The sequence below is a fragment of the Ochotona princeps genome, chromosome 27, assembly GCF_030435755.1.
Source record: "Ochotona princeps isolate mOchPri1 chromosome 27, mOchPri1.hap1, whole genome shotgun sequence".
Classification (NCBI taxonomy): Eukaryota; Metazoa; Chordata; class Mammalia; order Lagomorpha; family Ochotonidae; genus Ochotona; species Ochotona princeps.
This window is the reverse complement of record NC_080858.1, coordinates 24,493,051-24,511,730: the sequence shown is the minus strand read 5'-3', so window position 1 is coordinate 24,511,730 and position 18,680 is coordinate 24,493,051. Positions and strand designations below refer to the sequence as shown.

Genomic DNA, 18,680 nt, shown 5'->3' with positions numbered 1-18,680 from the left:
CCTTGGAGAAATTTATAGGCAGAGAATCTAAACACACAGTGGAAAATGCCAGAAAACAATCAACTCCTTGGAAGTGTGGATGGCGTACAGTATGGCTGGAAAGCAAGCCAGAAATGAAGAGTCAGGGACAGAGCCACCACTTCTCAGCCCGACAGGCAGGCAGACAAGTCCAAAGCAGGGTGGATCTGGACACTGAAATTCTGCCAGCATGAACCACAAGCCACCTGCCAAATCGTGCAATGCAGACTACTCCAATGCACAAAACAGTCATTTCTCAAAACAACACAGGAACATGGCCAACATGAATATGAAAAAGTACTCAAGATCGGTAGCCATCAGAGTAATGCAGATGGAAAGTAACAAAAGATAGCGAGGTGTTGGTGAGGACATGGAGAAAGGGGAACACTTGGCTTTGTTCTGATGGGAGCATAGGTTAGTGCAGCCAAATGGAAAACAGCAAGGAAACTGCTTGATATGTTAAAAAGAGGACAACCACATGAACCAGCAGTCCCTCTAATGGACACTTGTATTCAAAGGAACTGAAATCTGTGTAAGGTTTATTGCTCTGCCACTTACACCAGCTAACACATGTCATCAAACCCGTGTCCATCAACTGAAGAACGGGTAAACAAAACGTGCTATCCAAACACAGTGGAAAATTACATAAGAATGAAGAAGGTCCTATTGTTTATAACAACCCGATGAACCTAAAACAGTACTATGTAATGTGAAACGAGCCAGACACAGAAAGACAAACAACACATGACCTCACTCACATATGGAAACTGAAAGAGTTGATCCTATATAGGTGGAGTACTGGTTACCACAGTGGCTGGTCAGGAAGACAGGACACGGAGATGTTGGCCAGACAATACACAATTACAGTTAACAGAGGGAGTTTTTTTAAATGCTTACAATAGGCAACTATAAAGACACAGAAAATACACAGGTGATTGTTTGGGACAAGGAGGTAAAGTACACTTGAGAAAGAAGAAACAAGGAATAAAGAAGGAGGCCCTTTGCACATGATGAGACTGTTGCAAAGCTGTAAGGATGGCCACACAACTCCTCGGTATAATTACGTTCCATGACACAGTTTTGTAGGTCCAGTGATTCCCCAATCATTTTCCCTCCCGTCATCTTCCCCCATAATACCACAGTAGCACAGTCCTTTAGCTTTCTGAACTCTAAACTACAAACTCTGTGCTGCAAAATATTTGGATACTGTATATAATTTGTGAAGATTATAATTTATCTCAGTCTTCTTAAAACGGGAGACTAGGATGTTTGTAGGAACATCCTAGTAACAGAGGCCAAGTAACAGAGAAGAGACAGAAGCAAGGCCTTTGGTATTTACCTGGCAGATTAAGGAAGTGCCCTCCTTGGTCTGGTTGGCGTCCGCTCCCAGGAGCAGCAGACACTCCACCATGACGCTGCTGTTATGGTCGCAGGCCCGCTGCAGCATCGCACCCTTCAGCTCATCATCCAGGGCTAACTTGGCAAAGCACTTGCAACAGAGGTTCAGGAGCTAGCCAGAAGGGAAAAGGACATGAGCATCAGCCATGGGCACAAGCCTGAGCTTACGGCTGGAACAAGGTCCTACCTGCTGGTCCTTTTCTTCTGTAATACCGGAAGACATCTGATGGAATATCACAGAATCAAACGAATGGTGAACCAACAGCTTGGAAAAAGACACCGACAGTTCAAGTATTGCCAAGATGGCCTGGAACCCCTAAGAAAGAACCCAAAGTCATCAAAAGAAATCACATAAACAATCATGATCAAAAAAGAAAAAGAGTAATACAAAACTGAAGCTGCGCGTGATACTTAATTCCCACTAAGTTTACTTAATTGAGCATTCATATGTGTTGCCTTTCTACTTTGCACCCTTCCAACAATCCTACAAATACCCCTCACTTTCTTCCTCTCAAGAGATACAGCAGGCACTGGGACACAAAATTAAGCTGTTGCCTGCAACCCTGGCACCTCACATGGATGATGGTTCATGCTCTGCGTGTTCAACTTCTGAGCCAGCTTGCTGATAATGGCCCGAGGAATCAAAAGATGGTGCCTGGGCCCCTCCACCCACAGGGGAGGCTCTTGGCTTCAGCCTGACACAACTGTAGCCACTGCAAGCTCTGCAAGAGTCAACAGTGAACGAGAGCTTGCTCTCTCTCCCCATCTCTTAAATAAACCTTTATTATAAAAAAGTAAGTCCTGCAGGTACACAGAGACAGAAGGAGGCCACCACAGGAGGTCTTCCTTTAACTCAATCTGCAGGAATAACCGTGCTTACATCTGTCCCTCAGCTCGGCAGCCTTCCTCCCACAAGGCTGCTGTTGACTGCAGTTTCCCAGTTTCTTGGCAACATTTCCAATGCCTGCAGCAGGATGTTGTCTTTTGATGTGGGGCGATACTGAGGACCCAGCAAGCATAGGGACACAGGAGGCTTGGTGGGGCATGGGGGTCCGTCAACTACCCTTTAGGAGGATTCCTGGTTTTCATTTTTGTCTCACAGCCAGCCTTCCTGCATTGCCATGTCTTCACATTTCTGTTGAGCAGCCAGTCTTCTCCTATGAGCCTCCTGAAATGCTGAGACACTGGGAGAGCATGTGGATACTTCTTGTGCTCCAGAAAGTTCATACAGAGAGCAAGCACAGGATGACAACTCTGCCTCCTCCCAGAACCTCCCTGGTTGTTGTTGCTGGGGCCCAGAGTCACCTGGCACCTGTCCATCTCCCATCTGTTTGACACCATCAATGTTGAGAACTAAACACCCCAACAGCCATCGAAGCTGAAGCCATACAGTACTACTTTTATATTCATTTGTTTATTTAAAAGCAGAGAGGCACAGAGACAGATCTCTCATCCAATGGTTCACTTTGCAAATGCCTGCAGCAGCCAGGACTGGACCAACAAAGGAACCGAGAACTCAATCCAGTTCTTTCACACAGGTGGCAGGAAACAAGATGCTCAAGCCACCACCTACTCTTGCAGATGTTCATTAGCAGGAAGCTGGAATCAGTAGAAATGACATTCAAACCCAGGCATTCCCATGCAGGGCGCCAGCATGGCCAGCAGTCTCCTGGGTGTCAGACCACACATCTGCTCTGTTATTTCCCATAACCACCTCCAGCACATCCTGAGAGGGAGCTGGCCTCTCCGCTCACAGGAAAGTTAAAGTTTGAATCCATAGAGTATTATTTAGTTTGGGCAAACTTGCCACAGGATATCATATTTTATTTGTTTTGCTTTTACTATTTTAGCTCCTCTAATACAATATATTCATGAAACCACCTAAATCCTGAAATGGCTATTTTGAGCTCATAAGAGGGCAGGTTTCTGCAACTGTTCACTAACATCCACTCGCCAGAGTGATCAAAGGCTGTGTGCTTGCCCAGCTCAGTGCAGAGCTGCCTGCAAACTCCAATGAATATGGCAGCAGAGAGGTGAAGCAAATATGTCCTACGTGTACAATTAATTACGACTTTCTAAAGAAAGTATGGCATCGCAGCTACAACATCTAGACCCTCCAGTGGATGCTCCAGGCCGCACACACTCAGCTGCCTTCCTCCTGCTCAGCTCTGCCTCTGTGCTTCAGCCTAGCCTGAGGCAGGCTGCAGAAGGTTTACAATACCCATTGTTGCTTTCAACTGGAGAATGTTGCATGCTCAGCAGTTTATAACTTTGTTTAAAAAAAAAAAAACTTCACATCATCTCAACTTACTGATAATTTCTGTGCAAAGGGTATAAGCCTAGATATTTTTCCTGGTCGAAGCTGTCATTTAGAAAATACTTGCTGAGTGTGGTTTCTGCAAGATGCCAACTCTGTTATTAGGAAAACCACAACCATGGCAGAAACTCTTACAGAAGCTCTTTCTTTTGTTAACGCACAATAAAAGCTAACAGAATCCAATTCTTAACCTCCCCTGCACTTAAATATAGCTCAATATCTTGGAATCCTTACAACAACATTTCTTATGCCCATGTTTTAAATGCTGTTTGATGAAGAGACTTAATATATTATTTGGCTGCAACTGAAACAAAAAGAGCCAGAAGCGTAATCACAAGAGGGGAGCCTAGCACCACAGAGCAGAGCGACACTGGACTACACACAGCCTCTTCATCTAAACCCTAAGAAAAGCCAGCCATTAAGAAATCAGCCGAGAGTCCTTCAAGTTGTACATCCAATGGATAATGAAAATACTACGAAAGATAAATGGTCTCCAGTTCACTGCAGTGCCCATGAATGCAAACCAGAAATTGAGCAAACTTCTGTATCCGAAACCCAAGGCCCGGAGTCCTGGCAAGGGCACGGCACTGACCTTCACCTGGACCTCAGCAACATCCTTAAATCGCTGTAAACTGGAAACAAGAATTTTTGCCAGCTGATGCCCAGCTCCTGTGCACACATTCTTCTTGGTCATCAAGCATCCTATGAGACTTAAACCCAGACACTGAATTTCTAGGAGAAAAAAATACAAACACACACAAAATTCATTGTTTTACATCTTAAAACTAAACAAAGACATTTAAGACACCCAACCAACAGCTGGTGGCCTCTGAAGATGTGTTCCAAAGCCTGAGCTCAAAGGCACTGACCTTGGTCATCCGGGTACATCTGCAGTGTGTGCAGCACCGAGTCGACGGCCCCTTCCAGGGACAGCACCTCCAGGGCATCAGGTATGTGTGCTATTGAAGTCATTACTTTCAATCCACATTTCTGAATCCCAGGATTCCCAATGAACTAAAATCAGAAAGGAGGTAAGGCCTCTTGCCATCCTGAGTTAAAATTGGACAGAAGCAATCAAGCACAAATCAAGCAATCCCAACACAAACCAATACAATTTACTTTGTCTACCATGTTACTATGTACTTGTATGGATTATTAAAGACAAGAAATAACAAGGTAACACATCAGGCACTGTGATCAACACTTCACAGGCATCTCTTCGCCACACAAACACCTCCGCCATCAGAACCTGAGTTCAGCCAGGGCACAAGGGTTGAGTGGTGATTCCCAAAGTCAGGAAGACTGCAAATGGCCTCCATGAGCGCGTTGTCACAGCACAGCCACAGATCTGACCACCTCTGCACAGGTGCCCAGGTGCCCAGGAACTGCCATGCTTCCTCTCTCCCTAGCTGACCTCCTCTCTCCTCGGACAAACATTCACCCTTTTCCCAATCCAGTCATTTGATGCCACTCATGGGTCCTGACTCAGTTTCCCTATGGTGTGCCCTGCTCCTCACCCCATGGCTGCCTAGTATGGTTGCCACCTGACCTAGCAAATGAGCAAGGTCTGCACACTCTGGCCCACTCTGGGGTCTCTTCCTTGTCACTATTTCCATGAGATGGACTTCGTGAGGAGTAAAAGTGCAGCCACACCACAGTCGCTTCTCAGGGTCACAGACCTGAGACCCAGGTTGACTCACCTCAAAGGAGGAGCTAACAGGGTCTGCACGATGGCTCAAAGCCTAAATCTTCACCTTGCATGTGCTGGAGATGCATATGGGCACCAGTTTGTCTCTGAGCTGCTCCACTTCCCATCTAGCTCATTATTTAAATCATTAGGTGGGTATTTTAATTTTTTTATTTTTTTTAAAGATTTATTTTTATTGGAAAGGCAGACAACTATGCCTCTCATCTTCTTAAATGTTCATCACAGAATCCATCAATAGTTGATCAGCTTTCTGTAGTGACATGCTAACGAACCAGACCCAGAGGACATTGCCCATACTGGCCTCTTCCCCAGCTGCCAGGTGAGATTAGCTGAAGCAGTAAGAACAATTTCCAGACGAACTGGCTTCTGGTTTAGGACTGTCACCAGTGTGTAGACAGCTAATAAATAACAGTGGTCTCCTTATTAGGTCCAGCATCATAAGACAAACATAGCTAAAGAGCTAAAATAATGGAACCAAATACCTGTAAACATGCAAATCAAGAAAAGACTGTAGGGAAAAACAGATCTAGCTAAAATAGGCGCACCATCTCCCAAGGACTACCACTGAAATAGATCCAAATTAAGTGGTTTAATTTCAAGATAAAGAATCCTTTGGACCAGGTAAAAAACAAAATAAAACAAAAATACCAAGTAATTTAAAAGAAAAAGCAGATGAAGCTAGTCTCAGACTTGCTCCCACACATGACGGTGAGAACACGGTGAAATGCTTATACAGCTTTCAGTCAAAACACTGACATTTGACAACCGACCCAGCTCTTCTCTCAAGTGTCCAAATGTGAAGACAATAGAGAAGTGCTAAATGGTAAAAATATTTAGACACTGGAACATTACAAAGAAATTCAGATAAGCAAAAGATGAGTGTAAAACCATACCAAAAGGACTTGAGTATATAACAAAAGGACAGTCTGTGTAGCTACAGGAGAAAGATGAAGCCAAGCTGAGGAAAGTACTCAGAGCTGTAAAACAAACCAAACACTATATACTCAGCCCACGTACACATGCAATAACCCATAAAGATATGTACATTGCCTAATGGCAGTCTGTACAACAAACGGCAACAGAGAACTGGTATTCTCATCCTTTACAGTCAGAAAATCCCTTCCCATCTAAAGCTCATCAAGTTAACCAGCAACAGGGGGTTAAGCGACCTCCAACACCACAAGCAACTCACTGGAGCACCAGTTTAAGTTCCTGCTGTTCCACTTCCAACCCACCTCCCTGCTACTGCTCCTGGGAAAATACCTGAAGATGTCCCAAATCCCCAGGTCCCTGTACACAAAAAAGGAGACACAGATAGGCTGGCCCAGCCATGGTCATCACAGCCACTTGGGGAGTGAATCAATGGATGGAAGGCTATAGCTAAACATTCTCATTGTAACTCTGCCTTTCAAATACAACTTCCACTTAATTAACTGGCATGTATTATTTTTTATTATTATTATTTTATTTGGGTGATCTTTACATAATTAGGGTGCCAAGGGTCAAGGGCAACAGGAATATGAGTAAGACCACTGTTTCCACATTCTCTCTTTTTCTTTTCTGTATCTCGGGGAAAGGGGGAAATAAAAGAAGCCCCACCCAGCCTCCCAGCCATCCCAGGGTCCCCGATGTGGGGCATGCTCCAAGCACATTGCTGAAGTGGTTTTGATATTTCAATGGTTCTGAATTGCTGCCACTCTCGCCACTCCAAGCACGATGAAATCTCTCCAGAATCTACTGTTGACATAGAATGCAACCTATGTTGTCAGGCACTGTACTGACACCTTAACATGAACAATATCGTAGATCTTCCTAATAATTTTAACTGGAAAAATCATCATCTCTGTTTTCATCACAACAAAACCAAGACATTAAGTAGCATGTGGAGGATGCAGTGACTGCCCATGCTTACTCGAGTCTCTTCCTAAACCATCTCCCTGTACCGCTGACCCACCTGCTCCAGTACCACAGTTACCCCCTTCCACTCCCTGAAGTCTTAAGGTACGTTTGATTTTCTGGTGGAGCCAGAGAACAGACTACATCTTTCCACATTTGTCCTTTGTTATTCATGCATATTCATTTTTTTCGTACAAATTTGACATTAGTTTATTAAGTTCTAGCTATTTTTAATTAAAGCTTCATAGAGACAAATCAATTTTTATTTTTGAAAATACCAATAAGTGTATTTTTTTTCCTGCCTTTGGTTTACCTTTCCAGTGGTCCTGTCTGGTGTCTAACTTTCCTCACAGTTTCTTGCAGTTCTGCTGCTACTCCTGCAAATGACCTCTTTTACTGCACAGGATTTACAACTGAAACAAACACCTCCAATATTTAAACACGTGTCTTGTTCACAAGTTCTTGCCCTGTGTCCACTTCTTTGATACAGCATAAATGCAGTAGAGAATGTTCCAGAGATTTCACAGCAGCCTCACTGTTGATGTACTTCCTGTACCTAGCACTGATTCACTTCACTAAATAGATCTTGGTCCCCGATTTGTAATTCCTCATTGAGTCTTGCTGTAGTTTCAACGCTGAATGCCCCAACCAGGCCCCTGTGTGAAGGATTTGTCCCCCAGGTGATGCTACAGGGAAGAGTGATGGGGGTTTGGTGGGAGAACAGTGGGCCTGGAGGGAGGGCCTGGGGTCACAGAGGGTATTATCTGCTCTCTGGTCACCAGGCGAGCCTTCCTTCCCATGTGCTCTGCCATTCTCCATGGGCATCTTGCCAGAGCCACAGCCTGGGCCACACCATGTGGACTCTGAACCCTCAAGACTGTGAGCTGAACAAACCTCTCCTTCCTGCGTGCACAACTTCTCTCGGGCATCTTACTGCAGTGAGGCAAAACTGACTCACAGAAATCTGCATTTCTTATTCTGAATTCTGATCTCCAAGAGTAAACTTTTCCCCCTGTTGTCCACTGTTTCTACAACATTAAGGACATTAAATCTCTGATGCTTTGCAATCACAGAATGCTGGCACTAGCAAAATCATTCTCTCATCTTCTAGAGCAATTTTCTCAGCCACAGTAATAGATGAGAGAAATAGCACTTGCAAGTGTTTTTGAAATACCACCAGGGTCAACACGACTCGGGAAGCCTATAGCCCATCTCACAGTGCCAGTTCTGCTGACCCCAGCTGCCTGCACACGGGCACCTTGGGGGACACTGGCGATGGCTAGAGTCTGTCACATACAGGGGAAGTTCAGACTGAGCTCCAGTTCCCAGCAGCTGCGCTCAACTGGAGACTGAACCACAGCATGAAAGCTCTGACTGCCTCCCCTCCTTCGATTTCATTTTTAGTCCACCTCTCAAACAAGTAAACAAAATGCCAGCACTTCTCTTAGCCCACAACCGTAACCCCGCATCCCTGCATGAGTCACCATGTAGTTTGAAGGCCTGTGTCAAGGCTTGGGTGCTGGCATGGGGACACAAGGAGGCAGTTTTGAATCAGTTCTCCCGAATGCAGTCAGAGCAACTGGCCTGACAGCTGTGTCCAGCCTGCAGCACACCCTAGACCACACTGCCACACAGCACTTTAGCAAAGGCCAACGGAGCCAGCCTTCCAGGAGGCTCTGCCAGAACCTCTTCCTTCTAATCAGGATGTGCTTCAACTAAAATTCATAGCTAACTCCTCCTTGATCCTAGAACATACTCCCACACCCCTGCAGCTCCCGAGTGCTAAGGGGATATGGCTGACCCCATGCAAGTGTGTCGCTCCCCAGCCAGGTCATGACAGAAGGTACAATCACACCAGTTACGCTCCCATCAGTGCCCACCTAGCTCCTCCGACATCCTTATTTTAACAAGTATTTCCAGAATTAAAGATGATCCGTTCTAATACGCATTTTCCTATACTGAAAAATCACATGAAGGGTTGAATAGAAATGACTCATGCAGATCAGAGATAATTACATTCCAAAATTCAATTTAAATTGAGACATCCAAGAGATCTCTTTGGAGATATCCTAATTAATTCACATCTATCAAAGTACTCTAAATCACAAGCAATCATTTCAATTAATTACTTCAGATACGCTTTTCCTTTCATGGAAACATTAACCCTCGCCATTCTTCCCACCTTTCATGCTTGTCTGTTTTATAAAGAGCCAATTCATCTTAGGTTAACTTCATTCCATTGCACAATCTGACCTCCTCCTGCTTTGTTCACACTTAGTATGATTTAGTGATCCTTTTGTTACAATGCTCACAGAGCCATAAATGCCTAGGAAATGGGAAGACACTGGGACAGCAAGCAAGCAGACCCAAAGACAACTTTGGTGTTACTTTCTATGTTCATAGACTGATCCTGTTAGTAGAAAACCGGGGGTGGGAGGAATAGAAAGATCAGCATTGTGGTGCAGGCTAGACAAGGGTTTGCTGGTTTAGTTCTGATCCAGCTCCCGCTAACGGACCCAGAAGGATGGCTCAAGTGTGTGGGTCGCTCCAGTGCTACACCACTTGGGCAATGAGCCAGGGACTGAAACTTGCTTGCTAGGGTGCTCTCTTTCTCTCTCTCTCTCAAAAATTGCCTTTCAAATAAACAAGTTTTTTAAAAAGAGGAGAGGAAGGATCATAAAGAAAGCAGCAGGTTGAGACACACATCCAGCTCCCAAGTGGGTTCACGTTTTTCCCATTTCTAGCCAGCACCACTGGTGGCGCTCTGTCTGTGGCTCAGCCACCTCAGCACACACTCCTACACTGCTTGACCCAACACTCCAGGTCTCAGGCACCCAATACAACTTCCTCCAAGCCTGGTAAACAGAGCATGGAAAACGTAACCCAGAAAAGCTCCCTAGCTTCTCCAGTGTGCTAAAGAACCGTATAAAGGCACATAACCTATATTCAACGTACCCTGTTCAAAGCCGCCAGGACCAATTTGTGGATGTCACTCCCGAAACACTGCTTCCTCACCACGTTTAGGTTCCGCTGACATTCTTTCTCCTCTCTGGAGTCTTCTGGTATGCCTACACACAAAAGCACACAGGCAAATAAACAGATGCGTGCTTTCTCATGAGGACTGAAGCTGAGCACACAGCCACTTGCTAGAAATGATCGTTACGAACAATGCAGTGATGTGCGGCTCCATTTTGCGGGAAATACCACTGATTTTAAGCAATTTGCAAAGGCACTTTATCAGCAAATACCAAAGAAACACAACTGTATGGATGTTTATCACATTTAAAGTAGCAAGATGTTACCACAAGGCAGGGACTTCTGCACCAAGCCATCTCTCCTGCATGAGTACACCAGGCCTTAAGAAACCAGAATGTTTCCTATAACAGTGGTGAACCAGAGAAAGTCTGAGTTATCTGTGCACTGTATTAAAAGTCCAAATACAAAAGGCAGGCAAAGAACAGCCAGAAAAAGTGTAGGAAACATTACAACCATGTCTTCTATTATTCTATTAGATGTGCAGTAGTGCTATATAACTAAGTTTAAACGGGAAAAAAAAAACTTGTTACCAGGCCAAGTGTGTTGAAAAAGCTGATTGAACGTAATAGATGCATGAACTCTTATTGAAGCAATGTTTCCTAAATCTGAGACAACATAAATGATAACCCTTCATTGTGATCATTTGTACTAATAGTGACTATAATCTGGCTGTGATGGCTTTTCCAGGATTTGAATGACCACAGCCTGACATGAACACAGGGCAGCGGGCACACTGGACTTCCAACTCCAGGCTTTCCCCTCAGCTCTCTTCCTAGTCTGTGCCCATATGCCCCTTGAGAAGCCCAATGGCATCAGGCCTGCTAAGCATCACAGGTCTCCAGCCCCATGTGCAGGGTCTCTGGGTGTTTTGAAACAAACTTCATGGCTGGTCCTCGGCACATGGTTGAATGTCCCATTACTCAGGGCGTACATTGTTTCCTTTCCACAAAACTTCCTCACACTGTGTGCGCCTCAAATCCACAGTCCCACCATATCCAGACCTCAAGCGTCCCAAGCACAGCGCATCACACACCATGACACGTGCTCAACAAATGCATGGAAAGTACCTTCTCTACAATAGGGCTGCACAGGCTTAAAAGCCAGCTCCATTACACAAGATTGGCCTTAAAAACCTCCACAACCCTGTTATTCAGTTTCCACATTGGTTAAGGACTTCACACTATTCGGTACTAATACTGTTAGTTACAAATGAGTAATTAGCATTTTTAAGCACCAAGTTGCATCCTCTGTAGAAAATATTTTCCTTTCCTCTTACAACTCTCAGAGGAATTTTATAATCTTCCTCTTCATTTTCTGTTTCCAAATGGTCTATGTCTCTTAAAAAATTTTACATGATTTCATCTACAGCTAAACTAAGTCAAGCAAAATAAAATAACTGCACCTTCATTACTGATTTATGAAAGCAACCAGTTCATCACTTTAGCACGCTATTATATTAAAAAGAGGAAATAGCAGCACTAGATCCAAAGAAACTAAAGAAATATGACACCATATGTAACATGCTATTCTTAACCAAATACCAAATTATGCAAGTTTTCTGTAGCAAACATCATTACATCTAAATATCATTTGATCCACACTTATACCTGGATATCTTATAAGAATCTCAAATTGTTCAAATAAAAATCACAGTCTCCAGACTCCTGGGGTACTGACTGCATAGCTATTCATTAAATACAGAGAGAGTGCCATGAGGCCTGGTTCAGGGTGGCATCATAGTATGCTATGATATGATACAAGTAGTACACTACGCTACTGTACAGTAGAATATGCCATGCCATGTCGTGCCACATGGCTATAGTTGAATATGGTATGGTGTAGTAGCGTGATATGATAACCAAAAGGTGAACAGATGATTAAGCCTTTATTTAACCCAGAAATGTACTTATTCTACTTATTCACTGATGTTTATAACATGTGTCTACTAATATCTACTTGCACACACAAACAACAGGCCTAAAGTAGTTATTTCCAAGATCATTCATAGTACATCTAAATGATCAACTCAGGGTTGCTTCAAGGTTAGTTAAAAAACAATAAAAGAAATAGTATATACAAAATTTACTTTTGTATTAATAGAGTTTTGTCTTACAAACTAAGAGACTTGATCGTGAATGTCTTTTGGCTATCTTTATAACTGAAATTCACCCTCAAATAACAGGGCTGACATCTTTAAAGATAATCTGAGAAGTTCGCTATTTTTGCTATCATTTTATATTACCTACAAAGAAAATTAAAACACGGTATTAGAAGGCAAGATTATATCAGCTATATTTCAAAAATTAACTAAGAACTACGAATGGAACACCATTATTCAACTGAACGAAACATTGACTGGATATTTATCGTTCCTCAAGGTATTAGGGAAAGTAACCTATTCAAACAAATATTCCTTTATGTTTAGAGAAATAAATTACCTACATAACCATAGAAAATGGTAGCTTTCGTTAAAATTTCATTTTAAGTGTCAAAAGATGGAACTTCTAAAGAACTGGGAATTTTACAAACAAAAAAACTTCCTTCCTATTTAGTTTCCTCAAGTCACAGGTCAAACAGGTCTGGAGTACCCATCCTGCCCATGTCTCCCTGACCACCAGGGGCTTCTGCCATCGCGCTGTCTCGAGTCTCTCCTAGCAGCACTCTTGTTAGAAACTGAAGACCTGGAGGCGAGCCCACAAGTTGTAATAAATGTGCACTGCTTTCCCTAAGAAAGTTCACTGCTCAGGGCTGCCTCCCACCGCAGGGACACAACCACCAGTCAGGATTACTCTCCACTTCTCTTGCAAGCTCTCCCCAGGCCGGCCCTCCTGCCATCTCAGCATCACCAGCTCGGCCTACCGCTCTGACTACATTATTGCCTCATCCACTGTTGAGTATAAAAAGTTTGGGATTTAAAGGCAAGTTTGTTTATGGTGCAAAGAAATTTGAAATCCATGAATCTGGACATACGTGTGTAGCCCTCAGTGCCTGTAACAGTACAGCCAGGCTGTTCTGTCACTTATCTTTCAAAACGCCATCACAATGATTACAACAGAAGAGGCACCTAATAAAAATGTGTTGAATGACTGGAGGAGCTGGTGATTCAAACGTGCTTCAGGGATCAGGTAAGGCCACAGCAAAAGGGACGGGAGAGTGGAAGCCACTGAGGTTAGTAAGAGGCATGTGGTTGTACAGCAGAAAAACTAAAACAGCTTGAGAAGGAGTGGGATGAAGCAAGAGAGTAACTATGGAAATGAACTATCACTTCGCTTCAGGAAAGACATATAATCTTCAACCAAAATCAGGTGGCACCCACAAAAACAGAATTATCAGGCAGATAATTAGAGGTAAAAGCTGCATGATTAGGGCAAACATTTTGTCTGCCAGTTGATATTCTGTTTTTAAAATGTACTTATTTGAAAGAAAAGTAGAGAGAGAAATCAACTTTCCATCCACTGGTTCACCTCTCAGTTGGCAACAATGGCCAGGGATGGGTGTTGTAGGAGGACATTGTGACCCGAAAAGGTCAGTGAGCACAGGACTACAGTTGGTTGGATAATATTTGGAGGAGAATAACCAAATGGCTACTTTTTGTATACCTTATTGGATATCATCTGCATATGTATATGAGAACACCTGGTGGAATATACAAGACAAAAGGAGTTCCAAACAAGCATTAATGGTTTTGTTGATAAGCTCAGCACTTCCTCCCTTATCCTATATGACCCTCAGAGTATAAAGTCTGATGCTACTAATAAACCTCGGCTTTTGACCATCAGTCAGGGGTCCACGCGTGTTATTATCGGGTCCGTGCACCAAGTCCATCGCTGCGGGACAGCGACAACTGGCGCCTGAACAGGGACTTGAAAGAAGAAGAGAAAGTGCAGCGGAGACCCCCACAGAAAGTGGTGAGTGGGACAATGGGCCAGAACCAGTGTAGGGCACAGTCTTTTATCTCTCTTATGCAGAATTTTTTAGTGAAAAGTGGAACGAAGATAACTAGGCAGCAATTGCATTCTTATTTAGAGCTTGTTAGTGAATATAATCCTTGGTCTCCAGCTGAATGGACACTAGAAACTGGACTTAAGAATTTTACTCAGAAAAATGGTGAAAAGGCCGGAAGGATAGAAGATATTCAAGTTAGTTTTTGGATTATATCGGCTTTAATTAGAGCTATTATTATAATTTTAGAAGGGGAATTTGCAAGAAATTCCTCTAAGGGGAGACACCCCCAAAATGTAGCTAAAAAAGAAGTGTTTCATAGTACGGACAAGGAAGAAACAGAAAGGGAATCCTTAAGAGGCCCACCTAACAGGAAAGGACGCTGTAATATGGCTAAAAAAGAAACGCCTCATAGTACAGATGAGGAGTACAGCAAAGAGGAGCCTGTGAGAGATTTCCCTAACGGGAGACACCACCGTAATGTGGCTAGGAAAGAAATGGCTTATACTACAGGTGAAGATGAGAAAGAATGTGTGAGAGACCCTCCCACGAGGAGATGCCACTGTAATGCAGCTAAAAGAGAAAGGCCTTATACTTCAGATGTGGAAATCAGGAAAAGAAAACTTGGAAGATGTTACCATAATGTGACTGAAAATGAAATCAGAACTAAGAAAAAGAAAATTTTCAGTGTTAAACCACAGGATTTCTCTAGTGAGGTAAATGAGGCTGGGATAAAGCAACAGTTAAATATCAGCCCATGCCGTCTTGCTCTTAAATCTGATCAAAAATGTTTCCAAATGACTGTTCCCCGGAGACCTCATGAATTCCGATTGCTTTTTCCAATCATACTTAGTCAAGAAAATAACCAACCTACCTATGAAAGCCTAGATGTTAATGCCATCATAGCTTTTAAAAAGGCTTGTGTGTCCTACGGACCTTCTTCTTCTTATGTGTGGGAATATTTAAATGGCTGGAGCCAGGGAGCAAACTGGATTCCTTATGATTTTGAAGTAATAGCAAAAATAGGGTTTTCTCCTTCTCAATATTTACAATGGAAAATGTGGAGAAGTGATGTGGCTAAAGAAAAACTGCTGTCCTTAGGAGCATCAGGTCGGCAACTCCCTGGTGGAGGACAACTGACTTATGATATGTTGGTTGGAGATGGACAGTGGGTTACTACAGAGCAACAGATACAGCTACCTCAAGCTGTGCTCATGCATATACGAGACGTAGCATTGTGGGCATGGGAGAAAACCGAAACTGGGTCTGAATTTGCAGGCAGTTATACAAAAGTCATTCAAGGAGCCAGAGAATCTTATGCTGATTTTGTAAGACGTTTGACAGACTCTATAGAAAAACAAGTTAGGGGAGAAGGCACTAGGAAATTGTTGTTAAAGCAACTGGCCTTTGATAATGCGAATGAGGACTGCCAGGCTGTTATTCGTCCTATAAAAGAAAGAGAGGATCTTCTGGGTTACCTGAAAGCCTGTCGCAACATAGGGACATTTAAGCACCGTGCCCGCCTAGCAGCACTTGAAACTTTTGCTATTCAAAAACAAATGAAGGCTAAATGTTTTAATTGCGGCAAGCCAGGACACCTTAGAAAAGATTGCCGAATGCTTCCTTCAACTCAAAAATACCCTGCGGATACTTTTAACAGTCACTCCCCTGGAATATGTCCTAAGTGCCAAAGAGGCCGACACTGGAAAAAAGAATGTAAATCCAAATTTGACCGTGATGGCAGATGCCTGTGGCCAGAAGACTCTGGGAGGGGTCAGCCCCAGGTCCCAAACATTCACAGGTTTACAAAATGGGAATCTGCAGAGAAGCTACAAACTTAAAACTGCCACTGTCTCACTGCCACTGTCTCATTGCCCCACCTGTGCTCCTCACCCTGCAAGTATAAATCCTGGAGGCTGAAATTCCAATCAGTTGTGGTGTATGCATGTTATTCATATAGTGCTTTTTCCTATACAGCATTGCTTAATCATGTATACTAATTTTTAAGTACAAGTCTTTATATTAAGTTAATTTTTATGTTCACTGCCTCATTACGTTCTCATTGTTTAAAATTAACAAAAGCGATGTTCTTGCTTTAAGGAGTGTTTGGGTGATGTCATTATATCATTATAAAGTGAAAGTTTGCTGTTTTGTTTCTTAATGTACCCGAGTTGTAACCGCATGTCTTTTGGAATATTTTATAATGCTGAGGAAGCTGGCCTTCAGTTTAGTGGCTAGCTTTCACAATAATCACCAATTTCAAGGTCTTTTGTTGTGGTAGATGTTTAGCAAACTGACTTCATCTGTATATCCATTGCAACTTTTGGGAGCTTGGAATTCAAAGAAGATAGTAGGCTTTTGTAAATCCTGAGGGTTTTTTGGGGGGACATTTAATAAAAATGTGAAATTTTATCATAAATAATTTGGTATAAAATTGAACTCGAACACTATTTGATTATTTCAAGGTATAAGTTAATGTGCTATTCATTGTCTACAAAGTGTTTGCATGTATTAATTGCATGTATTAATGTAATTCTTGTGTTTTTGGCTGGTTATCAAATCTCTCACTGCCTTTAATGTGTCAAGGTTTTGTATTTGTTTTAAAGATATTTGAGTGATGATCTCGCATCAATAACCAATTGTAATCTATCATATGTTATGCTAATGTCAACAACAAATCTTGTTTCAGATATTTTTAGCTATCCTTAAAAAAGCATTTAAGAATTCAAAGGTTTCAAATCCTAGGGATTCCCTTGGTATTCTTACGAGGCCTCAAGAATGCCAACGGATCTATCTCCCGTTTTGTGGAGACAGTTGACCAGGCTATTGGATTATACTAAGATTATTGCCAAATAACAAATGGAGTAAAATTTTATTGTGTCAAAACGTTGTATACATCCATGGAGTTGTGAAGGTTTAATTTTAGCTTGCGTTGCTAATTATGTATTCTTAGCATGGCTGTATTGCTGGGAAGACTGAAATTTGCAATTTTAGATTGATGGAGGGATTTCATAGCATGATCAATGTTTTTGTCTGAGTTTCTCAGTTCAAAACTATTGACTTAATGGTTTCACTTACTGGTTTTTGGTGAACACTACTACTAAGCTTGGTTGAGAATAATATTTTCAAGTCTCCAAAAGTGTGTGTGTGTGTCTGTGTGTGTGCGCGCATACATGTGTGTCTTAACATTTTGTCCTTTGTAAAAAGTTGTTTCAAATTGTTATCATGTGTTGCTGTTTGTTTATCAAGAGCAGGTTGCCTTGGGGCTGTGGCAACCTGCAGCCACGCCCAGAGCTTTCTGATAGGATTGTAAAATCACAAAGATGTTAAAGTTATGCTTTAAAAGCAGAGGGGGGAATATGCTACCCCTGTAAATGCATTAATTTGGTCTTACTCACCTTAAATTTTGTTCAGATTTTGTCTCCTGGTGAGCACCAGCTCTGCGTCACTAGAGGCTGCTTGCAGGCCCAACACAGATGCCTTTGGTTTGATGGAGGAACCCAGCCACTCACAAGTGGAGAGGTCCTGACCCCTTGCTAACTGTGGGAAGAGGGTTTGTTTGTGTTTTTCCAGAAACTGAGCTGCAGCCTGTGTGGGTGCCAGCTGGTAATGTAAAGCCCTGGACTCCATTCACCGGAGGAAGCGCCTGCAGTAAGACAAATTCGCGACTTCATTCTGAAAGATCCATCTCCATCAAGGAGACATTGGAGGAGGAGAAGGAGGCCAGACCCCTTCCAACACCGGGTGACGTGAGGGATCCTAAGAGATTGGTGCATCAAGCGCAACTGTCCTTGACATTATGATGCATTTGATAAACACTAATAATCCGTGGGAAAGGTTATGCTCTTGTCCCTAGAATTTCCTGATGGATCCTCAAAACTGGCTCATCTGACCTCGAAAGTGCTGCAACTCCCTTGAACTCAACGCTGCCCCTGGAGAAGATGGAACCCCCAGTGGAGCTGCCTCTAAGAACTGAAAAGCTAAATTTGTTTAATATTCCTCTGGTTCTACTACAGGTCAGGAGTGCAGAGAAATTATCCACCTTCTTAGAATGTTTGAGGAAGACTTTAAGTGTAACTTGTTATTTATAGATTTTAATGACCTTAGACATTAGAAAAGCCATAGAAATTTGTGGTGGCATCCAAGGACTACTCTGACACCCTCTTAAAGGAGGTTGTGTGTATAGAGCAAGGGGGATCTCAGGGTGGAGCAGGAGGATAAGAAGAGCCCTCTATCCTAGTCCCGGAGACCCCCGGAGGCCTCCCATGTGCTTTCGCTGCAGAAGCAGTGGATATCTGCCTCATCAAGGACATCGAGAACCGTATCCCGACTGCCAAGGAGATCACAAGGAAGATGAGTGCCCTT

General features: G+C 43.0%; 1 protein-coding gene across 3 annotated transcripts in view; it reads right to left on the bottom strand.

The window, feature by feature from the left end:
* Positions 1–18,680, bottom strand: part of LRRK2 (leucine rich repeat kinase 2) — a 111,814-nt gene that overhangs the window by 65,777 nt on the left and 27,357 nt on the right. For all 3 annotated transcript variants that reach the window (XR_009244294.1, XM_058655654.1, XM_058655655.1), the window contains exons 14-18: positions 10,293–10,405; positions 4,603–4,747; positions 4,326–4,465; positions 1,604–1,732; positions 1,358–1,528 (exon numbers count right to left, since the gene is read on the bottom strand). Coding sequence is in view for 2 of the 3 variants with exons in the window: in XM_058655654.1 (XP_058511637.1) it covers positions 1,358–1,528; positions 1,604–1,732; positions 4,326–4,465; positions 4,603–4,747; positions 10,293–10,405 (698 nt within the window). In the remaining variant the exon portion in view is untranslated. The remainder of the gene's footprint in view (positions 1–1,357; positions 1,529–1,603; positions 1,733–4,325; positions 4,466–4,602; positions 4,748–10,292; positions 10,406–18,680) is intronic.